Source organism: Aquarana catesbeiana, linkage group LG08, assembly GCF_042186555.1.
Source record: "Aquarana catesbeiana isolate 2022-GZ linkage group LG08, ASM4218655v1, whole genome shotgun sequence".
Classification (NCBI taxonomy): Eukaryota; Metazoa; Chordata; class Amphibia; order Anura; family Ranidae; genus Aquarana; species Aquarana catesbeiana.
The window spans coordinates 195,384,438-195,399,512 of NC_133331.1; the positions used below are offsets into that span (position 1 = coordinate 195,384,438).

Consider the following 15,075-nt stretch of genomic DNA (forward strand, 5'->3'; position numbering starts at 1 on the left):
GTGGAAATATCACATTAGGGGCAGCAGCATCTGTATCTGTTCAGCTGCTGCACCCCAATTGAATGCACAGAACATCTGTGCTTTTACACGGGGTTACGGATTCATACGCCCATGTGAACAAGGCCTAAAGCAAGTTTACCCAGAATCCTTCAGTGTGGCCAGCTGTTAAAACCGTATGCAACACAAGCACAGTAGCCTCCTGTTTATATGGGAAATAGGTGTTATAAATGGAACGTCTAAGTGGTCACCTACAATGAGGGAAAAAAGTATTTGTTCCCCTGCTGGTTTTGTACATTTGCCCACTGATAAAGAAATGATCAGTCTGGAATTGTAATGGTAGGTTTATTTTAACAGTGAGTGACACAATAACAAAAATATCCAGAAAAACGCATTTCAAAAATGTTATAAATTGATTTGCATTTTAATGAGTGAAATAAGTATTTAAACCCTTTGCAAAACATGAATTCGTACTTGGTGGTAAAACCCTGGTCAGGGGCTTCTTGTAGTTGGCCACCAGGTTTGCACACCTCTCAGGAGGGATTTTGTCCCACTCCTCTTTTCAGATCCCTTCTAAGTCATTAAGGTCTCAAGGCTGACGTTTGGTAACTCGAACCTTCAGCTCCCTCCACATATTTTTCTATAGGATTAAGGTCTGGAGACTGGCTAGGCCCCTCCCTTGAGCCACTCCTTGGCTGCCCTGGCAATATGTTTTGGGTCATTGTCATGCTGGAATACTCATCCATGACCCATTTTCAATGCCCTGGCTGAGGGAAGGAGGTTTTCGCCCAAGATTTGACCGTACATGGCCCTGTCCATCGTCCCTTTGATGTGGTGAAGTTGTCCTGTCCCCTTAGTAGAAAAACGCCCTCAAAGCATAATGTTTTCACCTCCATGTTTGACAGTGTGGATGATGTTCTTGGGGGTCATAGGCAGCATTCCTCCTCCTCCTCCAAACACGGCGAGTTGAGTTGATGCCAAAGAGTTCAATTTTGGTCTCATCTGGCCACAACACTTTCACCCAGTTCTCCTCTGAATCATTCAGATGTTCATTAACAAACTTTAGACGGGTCTGTACATGTGCTTTCTTGAGCAGGGGGGACCTTGCGGGCGCTGCAGGATTTCAGTCCTTAACTGCCTATTGTGTCACCAATTGTTTTCTTGGTGACTATGGTCCCAGCTGCCTGGAGATCATTGACAAGATTCTCCCATATAGTTCTGGGCTGATACCTCACAGTTCTCATGATTATTGGAACTCCACAAGGTGAGATCTTGCATGGAGCCCCAGAGTGAGGGAGTTTGACCGTTATTTTGTGTTTCTTCCATTTGTGAATAATTGCACTAACTGTTGTCTCTCACCAAGCTGCTTGGCGATGGTCTTGCAGCCCATTCCAGCCTTGTGTAGGTCTGCAATCTTCTCCCTGACATCCTTGGACAGCTCTTTGGTCTTGGCCATGGTGGAGAGATTGGAATCTAATTGCTGCTGTCGACAGGTGTCTTTTACACAAGTAACATGCAGAGATTAGGAGCACCCCCTTTAAGAGTGCTCCTAATCTCAGCTCATTACCTGTATAGAAGACACCTGGGAGCCAGAAATCTTGCTGCTTGATAAGGGATCAAATACTTATTTCACTCATTAAAATGCAAATCAATTTATAACTTTTTTGAAATGCGTTTTTCTGGATATTTTTGTTCTGTCTCTCGCTGTTAAAATAAACCGGTCATTAAAATTATAGACTGATCGTTTTTGTCAGTGGGCAATCATACCAGATCAGCAGGGGATCAAATACTTGTTTCCCTCACTGTAGCTTACCCTTTTACTATGGTATGTTAGAGTATAAACCAGGTCTGCAATACAGTATGTATTTCAACTCTTGTTACTGAATGACAAAAAAAAAAAAAAAAATCTGGTCATGTAAACAATTCTTGCAAAACAATGATGTTAAAACTGGCATAAATGTCAAGTACATAAAATGAGCTTAACATGTCTTCATTGCTCTTTGGATAGGGTTACTTGGGCCCTTGATAGCTTTTGTACCATTTTCACGCTAACATTCTTCCTTCCAGGTGTGTACTAATTGTTGTCAGTGATGCATGTTACACTGTGGTGTCTGATACTAACCCGCAGCCTGTAAAATCTCCACAGCGCACTGTCTGGCGGGTGACACGTGTGTGGGACGGCTCTGCTGTTTGTATCCTGCACTGATGTCTGGTCTAGTGTTCAGATTTGTTAAGGCAACATCCGTTGTGTTACCAGCATCCATAATCCTGCACACCTCACTTAATGTGTGTGTATGTTACCCTGCAGTGTTTGGCCAATCACTGATTTAACCATGTTAAGCCTGGAAATTTGTTACTTGTTATACAACACAATGGTATTTGCAGTTTTGCAAATCTCATCCTCTTGTTTCCAGCTCCTCTCAATGGCGTATTTTGAAATAAATGTTTATCTGTTCCAATTTTCAAAAGCAGAGGAATCCTCATTATTATCATAGTTTGTAAAGAATTGATTTGCCATTAAAGGCCTCTTTAAAAATAAGTGTCAGGGCATGGAATTTACCACTAAGAACCTTTTTATATTGTCAAAGTCTGCAAGTATATAATTCAGTATCATATTTGTAACCATTGGGAGAAGCACATGGAACTAGAGCTCTTTTATTTATTTTATTTTTTTCCATTTATGTTTTGCCAACAGGATGCAGGTTTAGCTTTTTGTTTTAAGAAAAGAATTTCCTCAATTTGTTTTGCACATTGCTGCCCATCTAAAAAGTGGGTGATGGCAAATGTATTTATTCTTTGAATTGCTATTTTATGTTCCTAATTAAACTGTTCCCCTATTGTAGGGTAATGACATCATTGCAGCTGCCAAACGCATGGCTCTGCTTATGGCAGAGATGTCTCGGCTTGTGAGAGGTGGTAGTGGCAACAAGAGAGCTCTCATTCAGTGTGCCAAGGACATTGCTAAAGCTTCAGATGAAGTGACCAAGCTGGCCAAGGAAGTGGCCAAGCAGTGCACAGATAAGAGGATCAGAACGAACTTGCTTCAGGTAAACAGACTTTTGTTTAAGCATATCACTTTATCAATTGATGTAAAGCATCTACAGCCTGTTCCATTAATACTTATTAAAGGCTGTGTCGTTTTTATTATTAAGCATAATATTTCTAAAGCGCCAACAATTTGCTCCGCATTTGAAATAAATATATGGAGACGGTACATTTAAAATACAATTTAATACATGAGAGTTGGGGGGCCCTGCTCATGAGAGCTTACAATCTAAACCGAGAGGCTACAGAAGATAAGAACTTTGGGATTAGCTGGAGAAAGTAAAATGCCAATTGTTAGGTAGAGGTGGATAAGTTGTCAGGTCATTTTTAACAATTACTTCTTGAAGACCAATGGACGTGTCTATGATCAGGATAGCTACATGTTTGGGCTATGCCAGTACTTTGGAGGGTTTTAAAGTGGTTGTAAGCCTAGTTACACCACTTTTACTACAGGTAAGCTTATAATGAGGGTTACTGTAGGTACTGTAAATATCTCCTAAACCTGCACGGTTTAGGAGATATTTACCATATACATTTGCGCCGCCATCATCAGTGCATGCGCTGTGTAGAAATGGACCTCCATGCCGTTTCTTCACTAGCATGTGCTGTGACTGACGGCTCCCGTGCGCATGCGTGGGAATGAAGTCACGCGACTCTGGCCAGTTACAGAGCTGGAGTCCACGGCCCTGGAAGGAAGTGGGGCAAAGATGGCCACCAGTGGGGACATCGTGGGCTTCGTTTGCAGGTAAGTGGCACATACTGACCCATTATGCTTTTACTTTGCAGGGAAAAAAAAAAGAGGAAGTAAAACCCATCAGGGTTTACTTCCTCTAACTTTTGCCAATTGAATGCTATTGGTAATATCAAATTTTCCCATGACCGATCCCTTTAGCGTTCAGGCATCCAGCATCGTAATTTCTAAGTTTCCTGTTAATATGGAGTCTTTGATTAGCAAGAATTCTGTGTGTGCTATCAGTTTGAGTGGTTGATGGTACGGCAATGACATTTATAAAGACTAACTCCTTGTTCTGTGTGCAGAAACAAACACTAGTTCAGGCATAACTAAACATTTCTCAAATTGAGAACAAACAACAAAAAAGCTCCACTATATCTGTGTTTAATCAACAAAAAATGTCTGCCTTGAACATGCCAGGCTTGGACTGTATACCGGAAATGAGAATCAAACATTTTTTGCTGCAAAATGATGAAATGTTTGACCCATGGGAGCTGCTATATTCCATGCTGTCTGTGAAACTTCATTTATAATACATGAGAATTTGTGTTATTGGCCTGTATTCAGTTGATATGTGGCATCCTGATCAGAAAAGTTACACAACAAAACACCATCCAGTTCCACTTGTTTACATCATCCCCCCCCTCCCGGCACTATTTTTGGGGGGAGCAGATACCTGGTTTTGACTGGTACCCACCCCCACTTCTGGTCATCTGCTCCAGAACTTTACACACTCAATCACGAATAGCATTTTTTATAAAGTAAAATGCTGTAAACTACTTAAAGTGGTTGTAAACCCTGCACGGTTTAGGAGGTGATAGCCCCTGTATTTGCATGTGCCAACGTCATCGGCACATGCGCACTGAAGCAAACGGAAGCAATAGCACATACATGCTGTTGCTTTAGTTAGACTGTGCTGTTGCCAGCAGCTCCCGTGGGAGTGACATTATCGCAGCTCCGGCCAATCACACCGCCGGAGCCGCGATACCTGGAAGTAACGTCGTCGGCCGGTGCTGTGTACGGGCAACGCAGCAAGGGCTTCGATCTCAGGTGAGTATTACATAATGAGCTAGTATGCTCTGTAATAGTGGACAAATTAGCATCCTGCACTCTCACACCTCAGATCACTGCCACCCGAACCCCCCCCCCCCCCTGCACATCTGCCCTGCCACTGTACCCTCTTCTCATCTATGATATGCAGAGTGGTGAAAGGAAGCGGAGAGGAGACATATCTACCTGTTCTGGCACACTCATCCTGCTGATCCACCTCTCACATCCAGCCCACGTGCTTGTATGTGATGTCACATACAAGCATCTGGAATGGATGCGCAATTATGGGCTCAGGTCAGGGGGCATTTTCTGAAAGCAGTGGGCCTTTGTGCAGGATCATAAGTTGTAGTAGCTCAACAGTAATTCCACAAACCTGATTGTGGTTTTCTCAATCACAGTAAAACCCCTTCTTTCTGAGATTGGTAGTGGCAACCAAGCGAGTCATCTTCCTCTAGCTGGTGGTCGGGGCTAGCAGGACTGTGATTGGCTTTAGCAGTGGCCAATGACAGTCCTCCTCCTGGAAACAGGGACCGCGCCCCCCCCCAGCAGAACTGCACCCAATCTCTGCCCCCTCACAAAAGCTGACGATCGCAGTTACAGCAAAGTTAGAGAACCAAACAATGTTTCCCATCTTTTACAATGTGTGGGGGCACAGTGCCTCCCACTCAATGCAGGTTGGGAGTGGGGAATTCTGAAAATGGAATGCATTATTGTCTTACTGACACATCCCTGCGCTGCTCTGCTGATGGGGAGGGAGTCGAGTGCCGGCAAAAGAGGCTTCGCATGCCACTTGCGGCACCCGTGCCGGGGCGTTGCCTACCCCTGATGTAAACTCTGTATGCAGCTAATCAGAAAACAGTTAGGAAGAGTGTTTAAAAAAAGATGAACATATTTGGTGGAAAGCATTTAAACTGAGCACTTTTTCATGAATTTGCATTACAGGTATGTGAAAGGATCCCGACTATCAGCACCCAGCTCAAGATTCTGAGTACTGTCAAGGCCACTATGCTGGGAAGGACCAACATCAGCGATGAAGAATCGGAGCAGGTACGACACAGAAAAAGAAAAATATTGAAGAAATCCGAACTCTTTTTTTAGTTTGATTTTCAACCACTTTTCAATAAACTCCAGATACAAGGCCGGCAGGCAAGTGCTTAGGGGAAGTGAACAGCCTATCAGGACACATTTAATCCTTGCATAGAAACAGTAGTAAATACTGGTGCAAAGAAACGGTTAGTGGATCGTGGACTGGAGGCACCCAGAATAACAGGACTGACCCCACTTGTGTCTAGATTCAGACCTGTTATGATTATGTGGTGGTAAGGCAAAGTTTATAGTCAGGGGAAAGGACTCCTACAACTTGGACAGCTGGTAGGGTGGAATGGGGCCAGAGAAAAAAAAAAAAATCCAGCTTTACTTACCCAGAAAGGCAAAGGACCAAGCTACACCCAACTGAGCCAAAGAGGAATGTAAAAATATTAGAGATCAACAGCCAAAGGCAGCATTATTCCAGGCTGCAGACATTAGTGGGCACACTGCAAGTAGTTCCCGTCCATTAGTAGAAATTGAGCTGGAGGCAGCCGCTGTCTAGAATCAGTCATGTGGTGGCCACAGTGTGTTATAGCAACATTCAGGATGAGAGGCAAGGCCTCAAGTATTCACAAAACCTGGACAATTGGTAGCAGGCAAGGGACAGTGATCTGAGGGTGGTTCTTTGCTACAGAAAGAACAGTGGAGTGATGCTTTCCTGATGCAGGGTGGGTAAGAGCAAGTGCTACATGCCACTGATTGAATGATGCTCGGGCTCAGTACAACATTAACTCCTTTCCATGGCAAAGATGACTGAAAATAGGCAATGGTGCCCAGTGACCAACAAATGAGGGTACCAGTTTCTGGCCTACTCACTCAAGTCTTCAGCGACAGGGGCAGGTGCAGAGGCAATGCTGCTGGCTCTGGATCTGGAAAAAGCCGTGTGTTAACTTTGGCAGAACAGAGTGTCTTCCCCATGCAAAACCCAACGCTCAAACATAACATCTAGTACAGTGGGGTTCTGGTATGGTAGTCCTAAAGCCTTGTACACCCGATCGGATTTTTGGCAGGGAATTGTGTGATGACAGACTGTTGGCCTAAAATCGTCCGTTAGTACGCTCCATCAGACAATTGTCCCATTTTCCACCAACAAATGTTGGATGGCAGGCTAGTAAATTTTCGGGAGACAACGGTCTGTTGTCTGATTTACCTATTGTGTGTCAGTCCATCACACAAAAGTTGAAAGTACAAACACGCATGCTCAGAATCGATGCTCACCAAACATGACATTAGCAGAAGGTGCCCAAAGGGTGGTGCTCAAGAGCTGAAATTTCTTGTAGTACGTCACTATGTTCGTGTTTGTTGGCTGAAAATTGTGTACTGTTTGTATGCAAGACAAGTTACTGGCACACACCCTTCGGAATAAAGTCTGACGCTTTGTTGGCCAACAGTCTGATCGTGTGAACGAGGCTTAACTGAGAACTATCGTGTCAGACAGCTGCTGATTGGAAAGAAAACCTCCAGCAGTGAAGTAGAGAAGTCTCGATTGAAGACATGTTTTAAGTGAAAATAAATAATTTTGAAAACGCAGGCCTGTCATTACATTTAGCAGAGCTGAAGAAAAGCTATCGCTAGAAAAAAACTGAGGCATGCTGGTAGGAGGGGTTAAAGACTTCCTGTGTGCCCCAATAGATGAGAAAGTCTTGTGTAGAAAGCCGGCTTATAGGTTCAAACACCTATAATAAAGAAGCTGAACACTTAGACTAGGGTCAAACCTATGGTTACAGAAACGCACCACAGTCCATTTAACATTAGTTCCTATGGGTCAGGTCCACATGTATGTAGTTTCTACCAGTGCGTTTTTTGGAAATGTGCAGGGACTTTTTTTTTTTTTTTTTTCTTGCACAGCATGATTCCAATAGATATGCATTTTTGGTGCATTTTTTTGCATGAAAACAGACTTCCAGCAACAGTAACACATGCTCCTACAAAAAAAAAAAGCAAAACATTAAAAATTTGCATGAGAAAACTCATGATGCAGCCGCAAATGGGACTCAAATGCACTTGCATAGATGTGAACCTAGCCTTAGACAGTACTAGACCCCTGCTTGTATTAATTACTCTTATGAATACCTGTAAATTTTTTGTTTTTGCTAACGCAGGCAACAGAAATGCTTGTCCATAATGCACAGAACCTGATGCAGTCAGTAAAGGAGACTGTAAGGGAAGCTGAAGCTGCATCAATCAAGATCCGGACAGATGCTGGATTCACACTTCGTTGGGCACGGAAAACCCCATGGTACCAGTAACTTCTCCATCTTGGGATTGAATGTAGCCACCTTTCCCTACTGTACAAAGCACACTAATACTGTGTAACCGAAAGGAAACTGATGATGAATTTGCTTTCTAAGTGAGCCTCCAGATCGTTAGATGGACATTTTTATTGTTTTTTGTCTAACAATAATTTGGCTCCTCCATCAGTACGTTTAACTCACTATTTCTTTTTTCTATTGTTTTAATGGCCTTTAGACTCTTCTGCACATCCTTACTGCAGAGTAACGGAGTGTGTTTTTGTTTGGGAGAGTTCAGTACAATACACCAGATGGCACAACCTTATCTGTTCCTTTCTGCTTTATCACACCTTAGCCTGTACACCCATCATAGTCTTCTACTGAGCACAGCCCAAGATAGTCTAGTGCAGGTATCACTATGAAATGTAAAACACTAAACTCTTATCCATACTTTTACTTTGATATGTTCATCCTGTAGGGTCCATATTGTATCTCATTTTCCCAATCTATGCAGAGGATTTTGACTGGTCATCGTAGCATATAATAATGAAGTGTCCTTCAGACTAGAAGAGCAATGTGTCATAACTGATGAATGTATAATAGTAGCACTTCTACCTTTTTTGTGCGATCCAGCAGTAGTGGTGTTGGTAGCAGAGTGTTGCTGGTTTTTTAGAATGCATGAAAGAGATTAGATTTGTGTCCTCAAGACTTGAGATATGAAGATCAAACCTGGTGCCATTTATGGAGATAAGCCTACACAAACTTGAACCTTGGGGATGTGAATAATATATCTTAAACCAGGAGGCCTGTGGAAGTAGCTTTGCCTTTACACTATTAATGCTTGCCAGTTCGCTCTCGCCATTATAGCATCATGTGTAACTCTTGAGGACAAGGCAATAACCTTTGATTTGGTTGGAATAAATTCCAGCTTTCCACTTGCTGTCAGAGGTTGATGCAGGTGAATGTGTAGTGAAATTCTTCAGACTGAGTAAATTGCCTTCTACATCCTGCTCTTCCATCTCACATCTTTAGAGTGTTGGCTGGAGGTATCTGGTCAATCCCAATGAATGTCCAAGCATGTACACACTAGAAGGCTGGGGGTTAAGCCACTGCCTGATTTGCCTTGGTGTACAGTTTTGGTTTATATTGTGGGAAATTAATTAATGTATTTGAATGCCATAATGCCTTTTAACTCACACAGATCTAGTATTAGTTAAAACCAAAGACTTATTTTTTGTTTGTAGACCAGTTATGTTAAACTTCCCAATTGTTTGCAGTTATTCTATATACTGCAGTTGAGATATATATGTATATTCTCTGAAACCAGCAAAGGCAGAGTCTTTCCGATAGGATTTTAGTCAACTTTTTGTTGATTAGGGGGCCCTTCATGGAGTGGAAGGGTTACAAGTAACATTCAACCTGCACTGTGTCCTGGGATACATTGTAAGAGCAAATGTATCTTTACACTGAAGCTCTGATTCAGCTTTGTTCCTGTCAGTACAAACCAATAAACGATTTATATACTTCAGACTTGCATTTTATTGTCTATTTTTTTGTTTAATAAAGCAGCCAGACATTTTTTTTGCATGGATTTGTAAATATATTAGAAATGTTCTTTTGGGATTTAAGTACCTACGGACATTGTAGCATCATCACGTGATTCTTACAGGCATGAATGTACAGAGGCCTTACTGTATTTTACCACACCAAATCTACCTCTCCACAGGGTCTGTACCAAAGGTGAGTGTTCGTGTTTAGGGAATGTCTGTACATCTAGCTACCCCCCTTTAATCATCTTGTCTGATTGCCAAGATTCCTCCACTGATAACCCAATACCAGCTCCCACTGCACTGCCCTTTTAGAGATTACTTGTAACCTGTGGTGCATAGAGGCTGTTGCAAGTGAGAGGTAGCTGATCACTGTAACATATTTTGGATGGAAAAGAAGCCTTGGGGCCAACTCACACCACATGCAGTGGTTTTTTTTCTGCATGGAGTAGGCTATATGGGTTCCAATGGCATAATTAAACACCAGTGCAGTACTTTCCAGGAAAAAAAAAAAAAAAAAAAAGTAAACTTTTTCCCCTGCACAGAACTGTACTGGAATGCAGCAGTACAGTGAAGAAAAAAAAAAAAAAAAAATTTAAGAAAGGAAAAGCATCTGTAAACTCATCAAAAACGTGTTAATGCGCATGCAGAAAAGCATCCGGAGGGCTTTTTTGTGGTATGAACTGGCCCTTAATATGCAAGTAGCTTAAAGAAATAATGGCTTTTAGAATAATATATAGGTCATATAACCTTAGCATACAGTCAAGAACAGCAGTACACTTACAAGATGGGTAGATATTTTTATTTTATACAGAAACATGTACAATTTTTTTTTTCCAAACAGTGATGAAAATTAATTTTGGCTTTTTATATCTACTTTTACATAGACACAAAGCATTGCTACATAAGCCCTTGTATAAACACGATGGCTCCGGTTATATTAACACATAACTATTTAAATAAAAAATAAAATTTTCTAAAATAACAAGTTTGCTATACCAGCTTGTTGCTGATGGCACTGGTGAAAATTTCCTTTCACTGAAAGAGGTCTGTCTGCAGTCGGAGCCTCTGTCAGTAAAAGGGTTAAGGCAATTATTTTGGTCATAAGGAAGGCAGGAATAACCAAGACACCTGGTACTGAAGGGCATTGTGGTCGGCACTTACACTAGGTTGTGGCACTAAAAACGGAATACTCAATTTTAGGGGTATACCATAAGGAAGAACTAGCATCCAACCTGATGAAGGACAACGGAATTACAGTGTTCTGGTTGCTTGGGTCAGATCAGTATTCAGTGGAGATATATACTCAGTGAATAGTGCTTTTTCTTTGTATGTCATTTATGGAAACCAAGCTGCATTTATTGACAGCTTGGGGTAACTGAAATATATATTATGGATGTAATATTGTGTTTACCCCTAGAATAGAGCCGCAAAAAGGCCAATCCCAGCGTAATCCACTGGCCACCCCTGACATGTCATAACATTATTCATGGTAATCCACACACCAATATGAATCAAACATAAATGTGGTCAGTTAAATAAAGTCCATAGTGTTCCCTTTTTCTATTTCATTATTATTATTATTGTCAGTTCTAATACTGACACCTTCCACAGCCTTGTCGTTTACTATAAACTTTTTCCTGGACCCACAAGAAAATGTTTGGAAACATGGTGAGGAATATGTCCAAACTGCAAGGCCAGCTCATAGGTTAGTAAAGGCCATGAGGAGTACGTGTTATGTGCGCACCTGGAACTTTCCTGCTTTGGTCAGATATTTCACTCCTTTGAAAGGCTTGTATCTCTCCCCATACATATCCAAGCGGTTCACCTTGAGTCCTGCAGAGTAAACAACATGTACATTTAGCTAGAGAATTCTGATATTTGCTGAATGCCAAGACCAAGATAATGAAAACTAGTATTCCACACAAATCAGCATCCTAAAACATGTACAGATGTTATATTGAGTATTTCACATATAGTGAAACACTAACAGGGCATGAGTAATAGGTACTTTAAGGTGAGAATTCACTACCCTGCTTTTATGTTAAACAGGTCTATCCATCTAAGTGGGGAAGAATGGAATAAAATAGAAATAACACCAAATATGGGGAGGTGCAAAAGGGAAGCTTCAACTTTTTCAGCCCAAAAATGATGTACCCACCCGATGCACAGCAACTTGGCTGATAACATTTGAAATGCTTTACGTATCAGCACAGGCATGCCCAATATAGGAAAATCCTTGAGATACCAGGCGACTGCCTAAAATATGAAAAAGTCTACAGTCAATTTGTAAATTATGTTACTATACGATTCTAGTGAATATTGGCATAGCCTATGATAACCAGGATTCATCTCTAGTATGGTACAGAGTGGGATTGAACTGTTTTTGTGGAAAGTTTTCTAGAATTATGCAAGAGTGTATAGAAGTGTTCAGGGGGCTATCAAAGAGACCCAAAACTATGTGCCTTCACTCCACCTAATCATGTACATTTTACCTTGGATTACAATTGTAAATGTCCAAAAATCCATAAGAACAAAACAAAAACACTTTCAGAAACGATTTAAATGGAACTTACCTGAGATTGCAAGCTGTTGTATCTTAAAGTGGATGTTTAAACTGGGGTTTTCTTCTGGTTTTGGGGCCCCTGACTGTAGAAAGATAATTCCCTTCAAGTTGGGAAGCTTCTGTGTGTTTATTTTACCAATGTCCCAATTCAAAACCTATGTACGGAATATAACTACATTATTTACAGTGCACAATAGATTTGTAAATGGCGTAAGTGTTGGAAACACAACATGTTATAAAGATTTGCACTTTCTTCTGGTGTAAAATCCTCTGCAATGAATCACCTTCAGTTCAAGGCTTGGCAGGGAAAGCCAAGATTGGTGCTAACGGCTCTCTTGAAAGGGGGTGCAAGCTACACAAATGCTCATGGATATGGGAGCAACACTGCCATTAGTGTTCAGAGTACAACGTTCCTTAAACTTGCATACATTCTCAGGAGTACAAGAAAAGGAAATCAGAATGAAACTCTAGTCAATACATTTTTTTCCCTAGTAGTGAATAGAATAGGTATTGGGCTAGAGTCACAATCTGCTATTGCCGTCACCTGTGTCCACACTGAAGGAATTTACTCCCATTGTCTGTACTGGTGATTGTGGTCAGGAAGTAATAGGAAATTTAAAATGTTATCCTCGTCATATGTGCAATTTTAAAGTGTAACATGTTAGGTATCTATTTACTCAGCATAACATCTTTTTATATTGTACCAAAAAAATGGGTATTATATAGTGTTTGTGTGCAATAAAATTCATTAGTGTAGCTATTCCAAAAAAAAAAAAAACAAAAAAAAAACAAACTACGCAAATACCGTGTGACATGAAAAAATTGCAACACTCCATTTTATTCTTTAGGCCTCTGCTAAAAAAAAAATTTAAAAAAATGTTTTGGGGTTCTAAGTAAACTTCTAGCAAAAAAAAAAAAACATGATTTTTACAGGTAGGAGAAGTGTCAGAATAGGCCTGGGAAGCAAGGCCAAATCTGACATATAGTAGCTATAGTTTGAGTTACATATGAAAATTAATATGGCATTTTTGCGTTCAGTTTGAAGTGCAAGAAGCTATGAAAAGTGACCTCAAACTATGGCCAAAATCCACGTGATGTATCCCTCTGCTCTCTCCTTTTATCAGCAGGCCCATTTCCAGTATATGTATAGCCATTTTTTGTATTGCACTGAGGAAATTTCCCTTCAATTCCTGACCCAGAGACACAACAAAGTTAGAGTTTCACAAATGGAGGGAAATTACCATCTGCCAGTTGTTCCCATAACAAGTATGCCCATTGGAAAATTTCTCCTTACCTCTTGCTCTGGCAACAACTTTACAATTTTGGATTTCCTCTCTTTCGAGGTGACAATGGTCACCAGTACAATTATGCCTCGTTTCCACTGAGCGGATCAGTTCGGTACGCTATTTTGGGTGTTTCCATTATGAAAGCGGCCCATACAACCGGACCGAACCGTTCCATTCAGGGTCCTGCTTCAGATGTGGGGCCATAGAAAATGGAACGATTCGGTTAGGGTGGAGCTACGATACATTCCACTGATTGGCTGACAGAAAACCCTCTGCTGTGCTATGCTGAGGCATTTTTTTCTAAACCCTGTATGGCCCCTTGTGGTCCCACTTGCAGTGGAAACGCTCACCAGAATAGACCGGACCATTCTAGGCCATTCAAACTGTACCGACCCGAACCGATCCGCTCAGTGGAAACGAGGCAGTAGAGAAGTTCATCTTCCCAGTTTACAGCAATAAAAACCTTGATAGAGGGTCTAACCCTTCCCCATTCATTCAAAATCTAAAAAGGTTTTGGCTTAAGGTACTCTTGCAGCACAGCTGAGTGGCTCTATATGCTGCATCTCCTTTTCCCAGTCCAAATTCTCCTGTACAGGGACCACAAGAGTCTGCTACCAAGTCATAGTCAGGTTCTTACACTGTAGTTAAACTATGAATGAATGCAGTCTCTAATTGTTTATCATTAAATGTACTTTATCATCTGCCTTAAGTTCCGCTTTAAAAGAAAGTTCTTATTGCTTGGCATATCACAAGAGGCGGAATATTCAAGCCAGGCTTACATTTGCTATTAGCAGAGTAGCTGTTAGGAAGTCAGACTACTACCTCACAAATCATGTAATACTGCCAATCCTGACTTTTACCATAAATCAATTAGAAAAAGGGACTTACTCTGGTAACCGGATCAAATATGTAGGTTCCTTGGTTTGGAGTGAGGTTCATGTTCAAGACAACTTTTGGCATGTGTACAGTTACTACTATACTTTCCAAAGGCTTGCCCATGTTCTGCTTGGGCCCCACAGTCACATCAAATCTTCCACTTGAGCTGTTTTCTTGGAAGATAATGTTGTGCTTTACATAGACAGGAATGGCAACCAGGCTAAAAGGAGATGAAAAAAGTGGTCAGTTGTGAACACCGCATTTTATCAAGGCTCATTGTATAATCCTACTACACATGGAGCTGCATGTTGGAGGGTCATTCCACAAAAAACCAGCAATTCAGTATTGCATAGGTAGGGAGTTTAATAAGCCAGTTTCCTGTGTCATTTAGGGACCGTGGAGGTTAGATTCTTGCACTATGGTGTTTAGACGTTCCATCCCCATTGTGGAGTGTCCCTATTCATGCAGAAATGTACCTGCAAAGGGGATTCAAGTCTCTAAAATCTACCAAACCTGATTAGGTGGTATGATCCCAAAGTTACAAAAGAAACCTTGACTGTTTTTATTTTAGCATGATTTTCTATGCAAAGACCTTGCACTAAAGGGCTCCATGTTACGTTAATGCCCACCAATGTAAAAATGGAGCTTAGTCATT

At 41.3% G+C, this 15,075-nt stretch overlaps 2 protein-coding genes across 3 annotated transcripts in view; one reads left to right on the forward strand and one right to left on the reverse strand.

The window, feature by feature from the left end:
- VCL (vinculin) overlaps nucleotides 1-9,673 on the forward strand; it is a 126,801-nt gene extending 117,128 nt beyond the window's left edge. For both annotated transcript variants that reach the window (XM_073596757.1, XM_073596758.1), the window contains 3 exons: nucleotides 2,841-3,044; nucleotides 5,768-5,872; nucleotides 8,017-9,673. In XM_073596757.1, coding sequence (XP_073452858.1) covers nucleotides 2,841-3,044; nucleotides 5,768-5,872; nucleotides 8,017-8,163 — 456 coding nt within the window. In that variant the 3' untranslated portion in view covers nucleotides 8,164-9,673. The remainder of the gene's footprint in view (nucleotides 1-2,840; nucleotides 3,045-5,767; nucleotides 5,873-8,016) is intronic.
- A 799-nt stretch (nucleotides 9,674-10,472) lies between these two features.
- The window catches only part of AP3M1 (adaptor related protein complex 3 subunit mu 1), a 77,767-nt gene continuing 73,164 nt past the window's right edge, over nucleotides 10,473-15,075 (reverse strand). Inside the window, exons 7-9 of the mRNA XM_073596759.1 lie at nucleotides 14,433-14,640; nucleotides 12,269-12,413; nucleotides 10,473-11,528 (exon numbers count right to left, since the gene is read on the reverse strand). Coding sequence (XP_073452860.1) covers nucleotides 11,428-11,528; nucleotides 12,269-12,413; nucleotides 14,433-14,640 — 454 coding nt within the window. The 3' untranslated portion in view covers nucleotides 10,473-11,427. The remainder of the gene's footprint in view (nucleotides 11,529-12,268; nucleotides 12,414-14,432; nucleotides 14,641-15,075) is intronic.